This window comes from Phyllosticta citriasiana (assembly GCF_038021145.1).
Source record: "Phyllosticta citriasiana strain CBS 120426 chromosome Unknown IWZ02scaffold_9, whole genome shotgun sequence".
Taxonomy (NCBI): domain Eukaryota; kingdom Fungi; phylum Ascomycota; class Dothideomycetes; order Botryosphaeriales; family Phyllostictaceae; genus Phyllosticta; species Phyllosticta citriasiana.
In genome coordinates, this window is record NW_027117286.1 from 825,444 (window position 1) to 839,030 (window position 13,587).

At 55.8% G+C, this 13,587-nt stretch overlaps 3 protein-coding genes across 3 annotated transcripts; 1 reads left to right on the forward strand and 2 right to left on the reverse strand.

Annotated features, from left to right (window-relative positions):
- Positions 1 to 3,346: 3,346 nt before the first annotated feature.
- On the reverse strand, positions 3,347 to 8,520 carry IWZ02DRAFT_380673 (glycosyl transferase family 41-domain-containing protein; the record flags this gene model as incomplete). The annotated part of the gene is made up of 3 exons (XM_066765120.1): positions 3,347 to 4,018; positions 4,074 to 6,651; positions 6,701 to 8,520. The coding sequence occupies 3 exons, from the start codon at positions 8,518 to 8,520 to the stop codon at positions 3,347 to 3,349; spliced, it is 5,070 nt and encodes a 1,689-aa protein (XP_066621250.1).
- Positions 8,521 to 10,546: 2,026 nt separating this feature from the next.
- Positions 10,547 to 11,455, reverse strand: IWZ02DRAFT_313928 (60S ribosomal protein uL11). Its single transcript, XM_066764106.1, has 4 exons — positions 11,378 to 11,455; positions 11,175 to 11,318; positions 10,787 to 11,121; positions 10,547 to 10,735 (listed from the first exon to the last, which is right to left on the reverse strand). Exons 1-4 carry the CDS (start codon positions 11,380 to 11,382, stop codon positions 10,722 to 10,724), a joined length of 498 nt encoding a protein of 165 aa, XP_066621251.1. The 5' UTR covers positions 11,383 to 11,455; the 3' UTR covers positions 10,547 to 10,721.
- Positions 11,452 to 13,270, forward strand: IWZ02DRAFT_456141 (translocation protein SEC62). Its single transcript, XM_066767835.1, has 3 exons — positions 11,452 to 12,123; positions 12,179 to 12,729; positions 12,797 to 13,270. The coding sequence occupies exons 1-3, from the start codon at positions 11,724 to 11,726 to the stop codon at positions 13,064 to 13,066; spliced, it is 1,221 nt and encodes a 406-aa protein (XP_066621252.1). The 5' UTR covers positions 11,452 to 11,723; the 3' UTR covers positions 13,067 to 13,270.
- Positions 13,271 to 13,587: the final 317 nt, after the last annotated feature.

Below are 13,587 nucleotides of genomic sequence, written 5' to 3' on the forward strand. Positions count from 1 at the left end.
CAGTCTCAGCCGGCGAAAAGTCTGCGCGCAAGTGAGATACCCACGAGACAAACACGGGAGCGCGTGCTCTCTCAGGTAGGTACCCGTCTCACGCTGTGCCCATTCATTCCCTTCGTCAGCGGCGATGTTTCGTGGCGGTATGGCATAGCGAGGGACAGAAGGGGAATGGGTATGGAGATATGGCCAGTCGGCGGGAGTGGAGAGCAGGCAGGTGGACACAAATCTCGACAGCACCTTGTTTGTCCTCTTGGTTTCCGGGTCCTTGGAGATTAGAAAGACAATGTGAAAGAGGTGAGGACGTCTTCAAGCCTGGCTGCCATCGACATGAAGTGAATCAAGTCTGACTTTCCCCCCGTTGCCGCCTTCTCGCGTGTCTGTCTGACTGTCTGACTGGCTTGATGATGATGAATCTCAATCAACCGACCGACCAAAAGACCCCGGGCAACACCTCAACGCCGCGCGCGCCAGATTTGTCGTGCTGTCGTGCCGTCCCAAGTCTGCGACAAGGAGCCACGCCGCTGCCACCACCACCGTCTCCTCTACGATGACCGTCCATGGCCATCTCACCTCGTGGGCGCCTCAGCCGAGGGAGGCTGGATGTTCGCGCCTGGATACGATACGCTACGCTACGCTACGCTACCTCAATCCCCTGTCTGTGAGTCGGCATGTGCTGTCTGTCGTAGGGTAGTCAAGTCACGACAACCAAGAGTAGGACTACATGATGACGCGCAGAAGCCATCCAGCCAGCAATCCAGCCAGCCAGCCCGCCATCCCCGCCGCGGGAAAAGCCTTCCTTTCAGCCAGCTCATCTCTCGTGCGTACTGTACATGCACGCGCACCTCAGATTCATCGCATCGCGTGCAGGGGGGGCAGACACAGACACGTTTGCCCAGCGAGCGAGCAAACCGACATGCCGCCGCCGCCTCGATCCCCAACCCCTCCTCGCCCCCTTATTCAGCCAGAGGCAAACGGAGGCGCAGAAGAGACATGGTGAGCAATCAGAGACCGGACCAGCCCTTTTGCAGCGCTCGTGGGTCTGCCTACCTACCTACCTACCTACCTACCTACCTACCTTACCTGCCTGTCTGGCCAAGGCATCGTATTCCTCAGCATTCGCAACGCCCACAGCAGCAACAGCAGCAGCGCCGCGGCGGCGCTCGCCGTTTTCGTGAGGCGCGATGATGAGTGGCGCACCGCAGCCGGCGGCGGCGGGTGAAGGTGTCGATTGGGTTCCTGGGGCCATCTACTGTACGTTGCGCCTTGACCTAGCCAGTCCATTTTCTCTCGTACTTGCCTTTTTCGTGTTGACTTTGTTTTTTCTCCTTGTGCGAGGCGTGGTTGTTGTTGTTGCTGTTTGCTGCTGCGGCTGCTGCTGCCGCAGCTGTCGATTTCCACCCACACAGCTTTGAAAACTCGGATCCGGGTTCGTGGGTTGTCGTTCCGACGACGGCGTTGGCCGGTCGGTTTGACTGGTGGCTGGATGATGATGGCTGGATGATGGCTGTTTACCTGCTGCTGCTGTTGCTGCTGCTGTCCCTGCCTTGGGTGCCCACTGCGTGCTTGGCTGCCTGAGGGATGCTCTAGGCCTGCGTGGCTGAGTCGCTGGCTAGCCGACTGGCTGGATGACTTTGGGGATCGGATCAGAGCGCGTGAGGGTTGAGGGCGAACTAATGTGAAGCGGCGAGATGAGACATACTGACGGTCATGGGATTGGAATATTTCACATGCCGCAAAAAATTGACTGACTGAATGACTTTGAACCTGTTGGAAATCAAATTCTGTAGGCGATTCACCAAGATTCTACGCCGTCTTCAATTAAGGTAGACATGCATGGAATTCGACCGAAATGACTGTCAAGTTCGCTTGGGGATTGGAGGGAAATCTCGACAGAGTAAAGTAGAAAATTCAAGTCAAGTATTGAGGAGTTGTGAAAAGACATGAACAGCATCCCTCGAAATGTCCTGCTGAAAAGAAGCTCTAAATCCTCGCTCGCCCCTATCTATCTCCAGACCCTGATTACTTACTGTGCTTGAATGCTTCCTCCACGGGTACGTGCTTGCGTGGTTAAACTCCACAGACCAGGACTATTCTCAGTCTACAAATGTCCATTTGCAGTCAGGTATATCTGACATAGAATAAAATGGAGCAACGCAAAGAAGGCCTAATGAGCCAGTTGTCCTAGCCTCGACTGCTTGACGCACTGTTTGTTGGGGCCCATGTTCACGGCAAGCGGCAGTTGTAGTCCGAAGTCTCATGCGACAAGACGGAGTCGAATTGGAAAAGTTGGACAGAATGAGGGGTAGAAGTGCTAATAGGAGCAAACGTCTTGGATGTTGGTGCGCAGGGCTTTGCAGGAGGTTCTGTGGTGTGCAAGTCTGACCGTTTTACGACACGCGAGGTCAATTGGGAAAGACGTGATCTCGAAATCACATTGAACAGAGCCTAGAAAGGTTGGAAACTGGGAGTTCGGAATACGGACAGAGGGAAAATTTACATACAACGCACAGAGAAGGTGAGAACTCAGTACTAGGCAGAGAAACGTACGACGAGGCGGTGGTATATGCGAGCGGCAGCACGAGCGCAGCGGAAATGATGGACGAGCGACGACGGAGCGTAAACAACAACGCCTCCCATCCCGATCCAAACACGAAAGACATGGGCACGACGACGGGTTAAATGCGAGCGAAGGTCCAATCCAGCAGCAAATAGCAACAGTACATGAGATCCGCCCCACTCTCTGAAAGATCCAACCAGTCGCGAGGAGATCGACGGCAGCAATAGAAGCAACAAGCCCAGAAAATCTAACGCCCAGATAGTCGCCATTCCATCAGCCGACTCGCCAGCGAACTTGTCGCTGAAGAAAGGACCGCGTCCCACCATACAAAGAGGGAAAAACAGAAAAGAGAAAAAGAGAAGCGAATGCCGGTGCCTGGCTCTGTTCAGTGCAAATTATCTCAATCCCAAAGGACGAGAGTGCCGGCTTGGGGGGTATAATGCAACGCTGAGGTGGTGGGTCCCAATCAAAGAAGTCGGTTCAACAACAACAAATCGATCGAGTTCGTGCCTCGAGAACGCCGGTAACTGCGGGCCGGGTCGGTCAAGTGGAGTTGAGGGACTGAGAGGTGTGCACAATCTGGAGACCGTGGCATCAAGAACCCGCCACGTGGTGTGTCCAGCGGACCCCAGGGCCGTTATCGAAAAGCAAGACAGTAAAGTAAGCAAAAGGTCGTGATATTATGGCCTCGTCCACACAGGCAGCCGCTCGAGCGCGCAAAAACGTCCATGGTGATCAGGTAAATACTGCGGGTATGACCGTCGAGCCCTGGCTGGCGCATATTTCAATGGCTCATCCCCGCCACCAGTCCGGGACCTTCATGCTGTTCCGGGGTCTGCTGCCTTCCAGCCAAATGTCTCCTCCCTCGGCTCTCACCCACCTGTCCCACGCCCTCTCGTACGATTCTTCAAGATCCATGACCCACCTCTTGGTGTCGTAAAGCGCAGAGTGCCACCGGCTTTCGTACAACAGTCTCCGCAGGTCAGCTAGTCGTCCCTTGATTCTGTGGCCCTCGTAACGGCAGTTGCTACCCAGCCGAATCGCAAACCGCTCGTACTCGTTTTCGTCCTTGGCAATCAACTCCCGCGCCGCCTGGTGGCCAGCCTCGCTGTCTGGCAAGGCTCCCTTCAAAATGGAGGCTGCCATACGGCTGCACATCTTGTAGGAATAACGCGGGAAAGTGAGCAACGGAGTTCCGGACCAGAGGACGTCAGCAGCGGTGGTGTGTGCGTTGCACTCGGGCGTGTCCAGGAACAGATCGCACACCCGTGCACGAGCAATGTGCTGGTTCTTTGGAGCGACATCGGTAAAGATGACACGCGACGCAACTTCGGGGCCGGCCCAGGCGAGCGCTGTTTGCTTGAGATAGGTCTCTCCGACATCCGGAAACCGCAAAAGCCAGAGAACAGCTTTGGGGAGGTTGGCGAGGATGCGCAGCCACGTGCGAAATGTCGTCGGCTCGATCTGGCGCGGCGGTCAGAATCCCGAGAAAAAAAATTGCAGGGTGCTTATTGCTTACCTTGTACAACTGGTTGAAGTTGGCCATAATGAGCACGTCGTCCGGCAAATCAGGGAAGAGCTCCTTTCGCATTTTCCATCGTCTGTACTGCTCCTGTTCCCAGTCAAGCTGTTCTCCATGGGCGTCAGGAGCGCTTTGCCTGTGGTCGCAGCAGAAAAAGGTGTCGCGAGCATAAATGATGTTCTCGCCGTACACCCAGTCGTCTTGCTCACCTCCGCTGTTCTCATCCACCAACTGATCTTCCAAGTCTACGTTCCGTCTCCAGGGGCGCAGAGTAGACGGAGGCACAGCAGTCTCATCAGCCAGCAGATAGTCGCACCACTCAGCGCCAAGAGTGCCAGCGAAGCCCATAAAGGACATTTGAACGGGAGCGGGGCGTGCGGCAAACACTTCATTGCGAGCTCCTCGTGTGTACCCATTCAGGTTGACGAGAATGTGAATGCCGTCCTTGACAATCCGCTGGACAAGCTTCTCCGTGGACCATGAGTGTGCGTCGTAAAAGACAGGCGACTCCCTTTCAATCTGCTGGCGATGCGGAGAGTTGTCGCTCATGGTCGTGGCATAACAATATGCTTTGACGCGCGCACGGTTGTGCATGCCAAAGACTGATTGCATTAGGTGGGCGAGTGGATGATTATTGAAATCGGAGGAAACGTAGCCAACTTTCAGGTAGGGGTTCGGCGGAGGTGGAGGCTCGTACACTGTTGACGGAATCCACGGAGCTTTCAGAGTCGAGACGGAGATCCGGAGGCCATTTCTTTGGGAGATAAGGCGGATCTGCTTGGCAGACATGGGGCATGTAAAGGTATGGAACGGAAGGACGGTGGGAGCAGTAGGTACGATGAGGCTGCTCGGAAGGCGTGGGCGACGATAATGTGATAACGAACGGTCTTTCCCCTGTACCCATCTGTCCTGGTACCATTGCCACCCAACTCTTCGGGTTGCCCGCTCAGTCAGACGTACCACGCGATGTCCTTCCCACTTGTGATTTGCCCAGCTCTTCAAAACCCTCTTCATGTTTTCCATACGTTCATGGATGTCTTCCTGTGATGGAGAGCCGGTATGGACGAGAACCCGGAGCGCCGATTCCAAGAAATGCGAGGTTATAGTGCCGCGTCCCCAGTCTTCTCCCTCAGCAAGTTGCTTCTCCACTAGGTCGACGACTCGCTTAAGCCAGCCTGAACTGACAGCCCCAGGCATGGTGGCATCGAGTAGCATTCCGTGCTCATCCACGTGCCAGCGATCTCGCCGCCCACCCTCTTCGGCGATACCGCCTCTTCCAGACCAACCACACACAGAGTTCAGAGCGTTGGCAAGACCACACACGGCTTCGGCGAATTCTGGGTTGACTTTGACCGCACGCTTGTAGTAGACAATGGCGTCAGCAATTCGGCCGTCGTCTTTGACAGCATTGGCAAGATTAGCCAACGCAATGTCGAAATTTCCGTCACAGTGTACGGCTTGCTCGTACATTGTGATTGCCATCTTGAGCTGACCAAGGTCTTTCAGCAAGCTGCCCAAATTAGTGTACAGGTGTGCATGGGTCGCGTCGAGGTTGAGGCCGTAATTGTAATATGCAAGAGCCAGAGCGATACCACTGCCGGGAACAACGCCTGGAATTCTGGTCTGTTGTGGATCCTGGAAGATTCTTTTTGGTGGTATCGTCTGCTGTACGCTCGCGAGGAGTATGCCGACGTTGTTGGCGGTAGATGGACTTGGTTGGAGGGAGAGGGAGAGGTAGTAAAGGGCGAGAATTTCCCGGACGCCATACGCTGACTGGTAGGGAGCTTTGGGTTGGCCGGAAGCCATGCCATCCTGAAAGATCTTTGCCAAGGAAAGCAGTGAGTTGCTCGTGGTAGAAATGGCGGCCTTGCGAGACATGCCTTTGTGCGGGATGTAGCGGAGGCCTGGAAGATCGCCGTTGCTCGGAAATGCAAGTTGAGCAGTTTTGAGAGCCGCGGCTGGCGGAAGCAAAATTGGCTCATTTGAGTTTGAAATGTGAGCTCCTGGGTGTGCGGTCCCGTACTCGTCTTCGTCAACAACTCTGAGGATATGCTTGATCAGTCGATTGACTCCATGACCACGGATCCCCGCGCTGATGAGCACGGCATTCTCAAATGCCTTGGCAGCTCCAGCGTTGTCTCCCAGACTGTATAACAAATTTCCTTTTGCATGTACAAGCGACAACATACGGCCGTTTTCAGATCCTGGGATGGCATATCCACTAGAACCGTAGCCTGGAGAGTCACAGCCAGGAAATTCGCCGGCATCCTTCCTGTCTAGATTTGTATCCTGATCCAAGAAGCCGTAGTCACCTTGGGCTTGGGTTTGCTCCGTAAGGCCGGTTTCGGTAGATTGTCTTGATTGCTTTGAAATTTGCAGGTGGTTTTCGACATGTTCGATGATGCGAATAGCTTCCTTGTTACGATGGTCCGCGCATAACAACTGGACTAGGTGCTCGACGGCCTCGAAGTAAGTCGGTCGTAGTCGAATGGCACGCCACCAATGCTGTTCCGCCTCCTGTTTCCTACCGAGGGAATGCAAAGTTGCTGCCACGTTCGAAAGAGCTTCTACATGACTGTGACATCGTCAGCTTTCATCTTGTTAGGCAGATGGGGGCGACGTACTAAGGATCAACATCCAGAATTTTCGAGTACCACACTAGCGCCTTTTGATGGTCGCCTAGCGCGTACGCTAAACAACCACCCACCAAGATGCCATCAATCCAAGTCCAATTGCTTTCCTGGCAGAAATGCGTGATGCGGTCGAGAGCTTGGAACGACAACGACGGAAGGTCACGACCAAGCTGAGGGTATATGGACGAAATTGACGAGCTCGAGAGCTTCGGGATCAGGCTGTACAGATCCGAAGCTTTTGCTCCAGAACGCGGAACACTATTGATAACCTGTTTTTGCCATGATGAGCGATGGAGATGACGAGATTCATGGCCGGGGGTTGCAGGAAACGCATCGGTTTGGTGCGGTCGCAGAGTTGATTCGGAACGTGGAAGTTCGTGATTCGTGGATGGCCTTCTTGGATCGCTACTTACCGAGTGTTGGCTGGAATGCTTGGATTTTGCAAAATCCCCTCCCGAGTGCCGCGGAGGTTTAGGAAAGATGCTCGGATGTGACTGAAAGTGGCCATGTCTTCCATGCTGGTTGTGTCTCCTGGACTGATGGAGGTAGTTCAAAAGTTCCATGTAAATCTGGTGGGCCCAATCAAGGACTTTTTCTCGGCTTTGTCCCTCTGGCCCGAATTCTGTCAAGGGCGAAGCGATGGGAGTTGGCTTTGCGGAATTTGAGGTGTGAGGGCTGTATGACGAGGAGTGGTGCGGAAGGGAGGGGCGCTGATAATTGCTGGATCCTAGTCTATTAGGGAACCCGGATAGAAAAAGATTCTGCGAAGCTGGAGGTAATTGCACGGAGAGCTGGGGCGCGGAAGGCCATGCCTGGTCGTTTGGGACGTGGAAAGCCGGGGCCCCATATGACGTGGCCCCTGCGTTGTATCCTGCAACCCCAGCATTTAGTCCGGATATAATCTGCGCAGCATTGTGGTGGTTGACGCCGAGGGACGGGTTTCCGGAAGATGACCAAGTGCTACCGATCTTGTTTGCATAGCCAGACTCTTGCGGAAACCAAGGGGACAAGGATGCGGAGTGATATCGGGGATCCCTCATGGCTGCAGGCCGGTATGGCACGTAGGTTCCGTCTGGCCAGTAAGGACCGTAGAGACCAGTCTCGTTTGAAACCGTGGGACCTAAAGGACTTTGCATTGGAGGCTGCATAGCTCCCCCGAACGATTGGACCATTTGCAAGTACTGCAGCTGCTGCGGCGTCGGCACTTGGTTCAGCATCGAATCAATCTGATGGAACTGCTGGCCTTGCTTGCGACTCGCGTTTGCCGGATCATAGCACAAAGAAGTTGGATCCCACGCATCCCCGGCCAGCAGCTGCGTGTGTTGCTGCCTCTGCTGCTGCGATTGGCGCATCTGATTCATCTGGGTCTGTGACCCCTGTTGGAGCATGCTTGGCGTGCGGAGTGGCAGCTCCTGAGTAGGACCGTATGGCAGTGGTGGCGTATCAGAAACAGGCAAAAGGATATGCTTCATGGCGTGGGGTTTCTCGGTATGCTCCACAGAGGTTCCGTCGTAGGCGGCCGGGAGAATTCCGTTGGGTGTCTTGCGACGCAACATGTGTTCGGAATTTTCGCACTTTGCATGACCTTGTTTGGGCGAGTCGCGCAGTGGAAGAGAACTGGTCTTCTGGAGCGGCAAGGCGTAGTTTTGAGGAAGTTGTCGTGATTGCTGAGGGCGATGTCGGGGCGCGGTGTCGGCGACGTTGCGCAAGCGAGGAGAAGCGGGCACAGAATTGTAGGATCCGTGAGAATGATTTCGACCTAGATTATGTGGAGCCAGCGGTTGCGAGTGAAGCTGCCGTACCGTCGTCATTTCTACAAGGCGTGGAGGAGCGGGTGCGTAGAGACGTCGACGTGGAGGAGGGAAAACGTCGGCGCGGGACAAGAAAAGCGAAGGGAATGAAATGAAGGAAAAAAATCAGACGCGATGGAAAGAAAGCGCTGCTATCATATGGGCAGTCTGGGAAGACGAGCGGTGCCTATGCCTTTGCGTCGTCTGGTCGTTCCGCCGACTAACCATGACATGTCGTGGAGAGCGCGGTCGTGGTGGTGTCGCGCCTCGACTGGCAAACAACCAGGAGGGAATCGGACGGTATGCTCGGGAGGATGAAGGGGACTGCTGGCAGCGGACGGTGCCGTAGGATGACGCGCCGTGGGATGGGAGGATTGGGGGGTTTGGCGGTGTGGGAGACAAAGCGTCTCTGATGGAAGTCTCAGGAAGAAGATGTTGTGCGGGAGATGGTGGATGCAAGGGAGCCAGTGGAGGACAGGTCGCGGGCCACCCGAAGCGGGCCTGTCTGACGAGGCACGACTCAGAGGGACAGGGAATGTGTCACTCAGCAGCAGGGCAGGGCAGCGCAGCGCAGCACAGCGCAGCGCAGCGGTGCCGTGGCTGGGCAATGCGGCGTGGGCCTTGCAGGGCTCGCAGCGCAAGCAGCCAGCAGCAAGCGCGTAATAATACGTCTCCAGATAAGCCGACGACGCTGACTGCCGGGCGGGAGCTGAGCGAGTGGGACGACGCGAGACGCAACCCTAGGAGATTGGGGGACGAGCCTGATTTTTGCGCCTTCCAGCGGCTGGCAGCATCAGGCTATGTCACACGCAGTGACGAGCGGCGCCGCAATGGGCCACAGCCAAGCAGCTTGTCGTCGTCGTCGTCGTCGTCGTCGTCGTCCAGAAGGCCAAGCGGAGCGTGGGGCGTGGGGTGGTGGGTGGGTGATGTTGATGTCGGCGGTGGTCGACAGCAAAAAGACGTTGGTTGTTGTTCCTGGCGCCGTCGGTCAAAGAAACCGTGTCAAGAGTCTACTAACCGAAAAGACTGGGCCGGGATCGTCGTCCTTTTTATCGCATCAGCCCTTCAACAGTGTTCCATGCAGCCAACAGTTGCGAGGGAAGCGATCGGCCGGCCGTTGGTCCCACAAGAGCTTCGCCTTGATCCATCCCGGCCGCTCGTGGACGCCTTGGGTTTCGTCTGACTCGGGCAGAAGAGCTGTCGAATCTGCGAGACGCGCCTGTTGCTGCGCGCTGACCCACCTTGCGACGATGCTGCCACTGCGAAGCTTGCGACTGGAGGTAGTCTCGCTCTCATCATCGTCGGTTTTTTTTTTTTTTTTTTTTTATTTCCCTCTCCGATTCCCACGCGCCCGTTGTTTCTCTAGCCCACCGCAACTGCATCTTGTCCAGCCCAGACGCCCCCTGTCGTGACTCGTCTGCAGCCATTTAATATACACACGTCCAGACGTCCTCAAGTCCCGATTTCAAAACACTCCTCCAAAATGGCGCCCTTTGCATTGATGATGGCTTGCCAGTACCACCCTCCCCCGCCGTCTTCACAGCATCTCTGTGTGGACAGTCCAGTAACTGCTTATTCTTTGCAGCACCCGCCGTTGCATGTACATGTCCACCGTGCCATTGCCATTGGGCGGAACAGGCCGAAACTATGCCCTCTACCTTGCCCGCCCCGCAAAAAACGTTTGGCTGTCCCGCTCCCATACACACAGACTTTGCACATTGGCATCCGATCCGCTCCCGATTCGAGCCACTCACAACGCCTACATCCCGGCTCTTCCCACACTCGTGACCACCCACACCCGGGTTGCCGTCCACCACACGCAATTCACGTCACATCCGTCCACCTGTGTTTCTCAGAAATCCATGCATTTGTCCTATCTGCCTGTCCTTGGCCATCCTTGGCATCCACGCCATGTTGACGAAAAAAATGATGGACCGCTGCACCCACACGGGCTCCCCCAACGGAGGACCAGAGTGCCGCGGTGAGTAAGCCGTCGTTCTTCTCCCTTACACCAAAATAGGCCGAAACCACGGAGCGATTGTCAGGGCCAGAGTGTTGGTAAGGGATGGCGAAAAAGTCACTTCACTTGCAGGGAACAACGCCGTCCGATAACGCCCACGCGCCTTTTGACCTGTCCCCAAAACAAACCAGGTAGCATCGACGTCATATCATTGTGCATGAACAGACTGCAAATTCAATTGAGCCTAATTCGTGGTGGGTATCTACTCCTCGGGAACTGAAGGGCGGTCAGCAAGGATTTCGTCATCGAGATAATCCCAAGACTTACTCTCAATCTCGCCGGCCTCAATGTCGTCCGAGACGTCCTTGGGGGAGCGGCCGTCAACCTGGCAGCCGGTGGAGAAGGCGGTGCCGAGGACCTCCTTGACAGTACCCTTGAGCTCCTTGGACATGGACTTGAACCTCAGCTTGCGGGCGATCTCAATGATCTCGTCGAGAGGGATCGACTTGGTGTGCTTGATGTTCTTCTCCTTCTTGCGGTCACGGGGAGGCTCCTTGAGGGCCTTGATGACCAGCGAGGAGGCCGAGGGGACGACCGACACGGCAGCTTGACGGTTTTGGATGGTGAGCTTGACCGTGACACGGAGACCCTTCCAGTCACCACTGCGGAAGAATTAGCTGGCGCATCGAAGCAGCGCGTGGAATTTGCGACTTACGTGGCCTTGGCGATATCTTCACCGACCTTCTTGGGCGACAGACCAAGAGGACCGATCTTGGGGGCGAGGGCGGACGAGGCACCAACCTCACCACCGGTGGCCCTCAGGTGGATGACCTTGACCTCATTGGGATCGAACTTGGGACTGCAGAGCGGGCATTAGCCATGGAGGTGATAGCCAGAGCCCGGGAGGACGATACTTACGGCATGGCTAGTGCTGTAAGGTAGTCTGTCTCTCACGGTGAGGTCGATGGAAGATGTCGCTGGTGGTGCGAAATTGGAACCCGGAGCTGCAAGAAGAAAATGCACATCGCGTAGCCGAGTGTGGGGCTGAGTCAGCACCCGTGCCAAGGCGCTAGAGGCCGGTCGACCCCCGGCCCGTTTGCGAGAGGCGAGAGGCCGGCTGCTGCTGAAGGCGATGTGGCATTAACCCACTCTGACTGACTTTCTGGAAGGGTCCTGTCTTCCGTTGTCCCGTTGCACCAGGCAGCTTTCTTTCAACCCTCTCACTTCCTCTTCTCCTCTTGCGAGCCACCCACTCCTCGCTACAATGGCCACTCCGCCTCCCCAGGGCCAGCCAGGCCAAGGTCCTCCGGTTGGAGCTCCGCAAGCGCCTCCAGGCTTTCGTCCAGGACAGCAACCCACTCCAGAGCAGATTGCATTCATGCAGCGTCAGCTGGCCACCGAGGCACAGAAGCACGGCATGACCGTCCCGCAATACGTCGAGCAGCTCAAGGCGCAAGCGATGCGCCAACACCAACAGCAGATGATGCAGCAGCAGGCGCAACAACAGGCCCAGCAGCAGGGTGACCGGCCGCCGCAACAGGGACAGCCAGTGCAGCCAGGACCTCCCACGCCGGAAGCGCTCGCTGTTGCCAACTTCCTCCGCAGTCAAGAACTAAAGAACCGGACGTGTCTCTTCAACGAGAAGCGCAAAGACATGTTTAGGGGTTAGTCATCCGTATCATTGCGCTTGTACAGTGCTTGAACTGACGCCTGTTGTAGTTAAACGCGCAATTCGCGTCTTGCAATCAGACACTTACCAAAAAGCCCGTGCCAAAAACCCAAAGCTTCCAGAAGTCCACGACCGCGCCAGCGCAGAAAATGTCTTTAAGCTGCTTCCGCTTTCTCTTCTCGCCCTCCGAGTCTCCAAGGTCGACCCTCACGAAGGCCACGCACATGGGAAGAAGAAGCGAGTCAAAGGGCTGTGGACGGTGCGCGTGGAGCAGAACCAAACGGCAGACGACGACGCGCACTACGTCTGGCTCTACGAAGGTTCGCAGTGGAAGCAAAAGCTGTACGCGGTTGGCGCATTGATCGCCGTCTTCGCCGTCGTTCTGTTTCCACTGTGGCCGCTCTTCATGCGCCAAGGCGTGTGGTATCTGAGCATGGGCCTGCTAGGCCTCATTGGTCTATTCTTCGCCATGGCCATATTCCGCCTGATCCTCTTCTGCATCACAGTCTTCGTTGTTCCGCCTGGTCTTTGGTTGTACCCGAATCTCTTTGAAGACGTGGGATTTTTCGACTCATTCCGGCCAGTCTGGGCTTGGCAAGAGGTCAGTGGCTGACTCCTTTGATATCTGTTGTGCCTCAATAGCAGGGGTGCTGACTCATTGAATGCAGACAGAGGAGGACAAAAAGCAGGCCAAGGAAGCCAGAAAGGCCAAGAGGGTCGAAAGGGCGGCGAGGAGGAAGGCCCGCGAGGCCGGCCACAGCCACACGCACACGCCCCAGTCGCCTCCTTCGCCCGCGCCTCCTGCAGCGGCTCAAGAAAATCAGACCGCGTCCGAGCCAGCTCCCGTCGACAGAGCACCTGCGGCTACGGGTGTCGAGCAGCAATCCGGGCAGGCGCGTCAAAGGACGGCAACGGTGGAAGACGCGGAAGAAGAGTGATGAAAGCATTTTCATGTTGGAAGCAGAACTTCAAATTCCAGTCAATTTTTGCATTTGGTTTATGAAAGGTGACGACGAATCGGGGGCGCGAGGACGTGACTTACAAGGAGTCAAAATCGACCACAACCACCACCAGCTCGACCCTTGTATCTCCTTAGTTCAGGTATTCTTCCAGTGTAATAGTACGCAAGGACACGGGCGGGCGGGCGGGCGGATGGCATTGGCGTTTCATTGGGCTTCTTTTAGTCAGTCGGTCGGTCCATCCATTTCATCTGTGCAGTCATTAGTGTTGGAATTTTGGGGGACGGGCGGGGATGGAGACCAGCGAGCGGGTCCAATATCAGCATGCGCACATCTTTTGGAACAGAGCAAGCGGTCCTTGCGCCCTTTATCGTTTTCCACTCGTGCTCCTACTCTCTACTCTGCCTTACTACTAAACACAGTAGGCGGCGGGTTGGAATTGCGAATGTCGTCGATATTGCATGTTTTGTCGGAGCGTGATATTGAGTGGCGCTGATTGG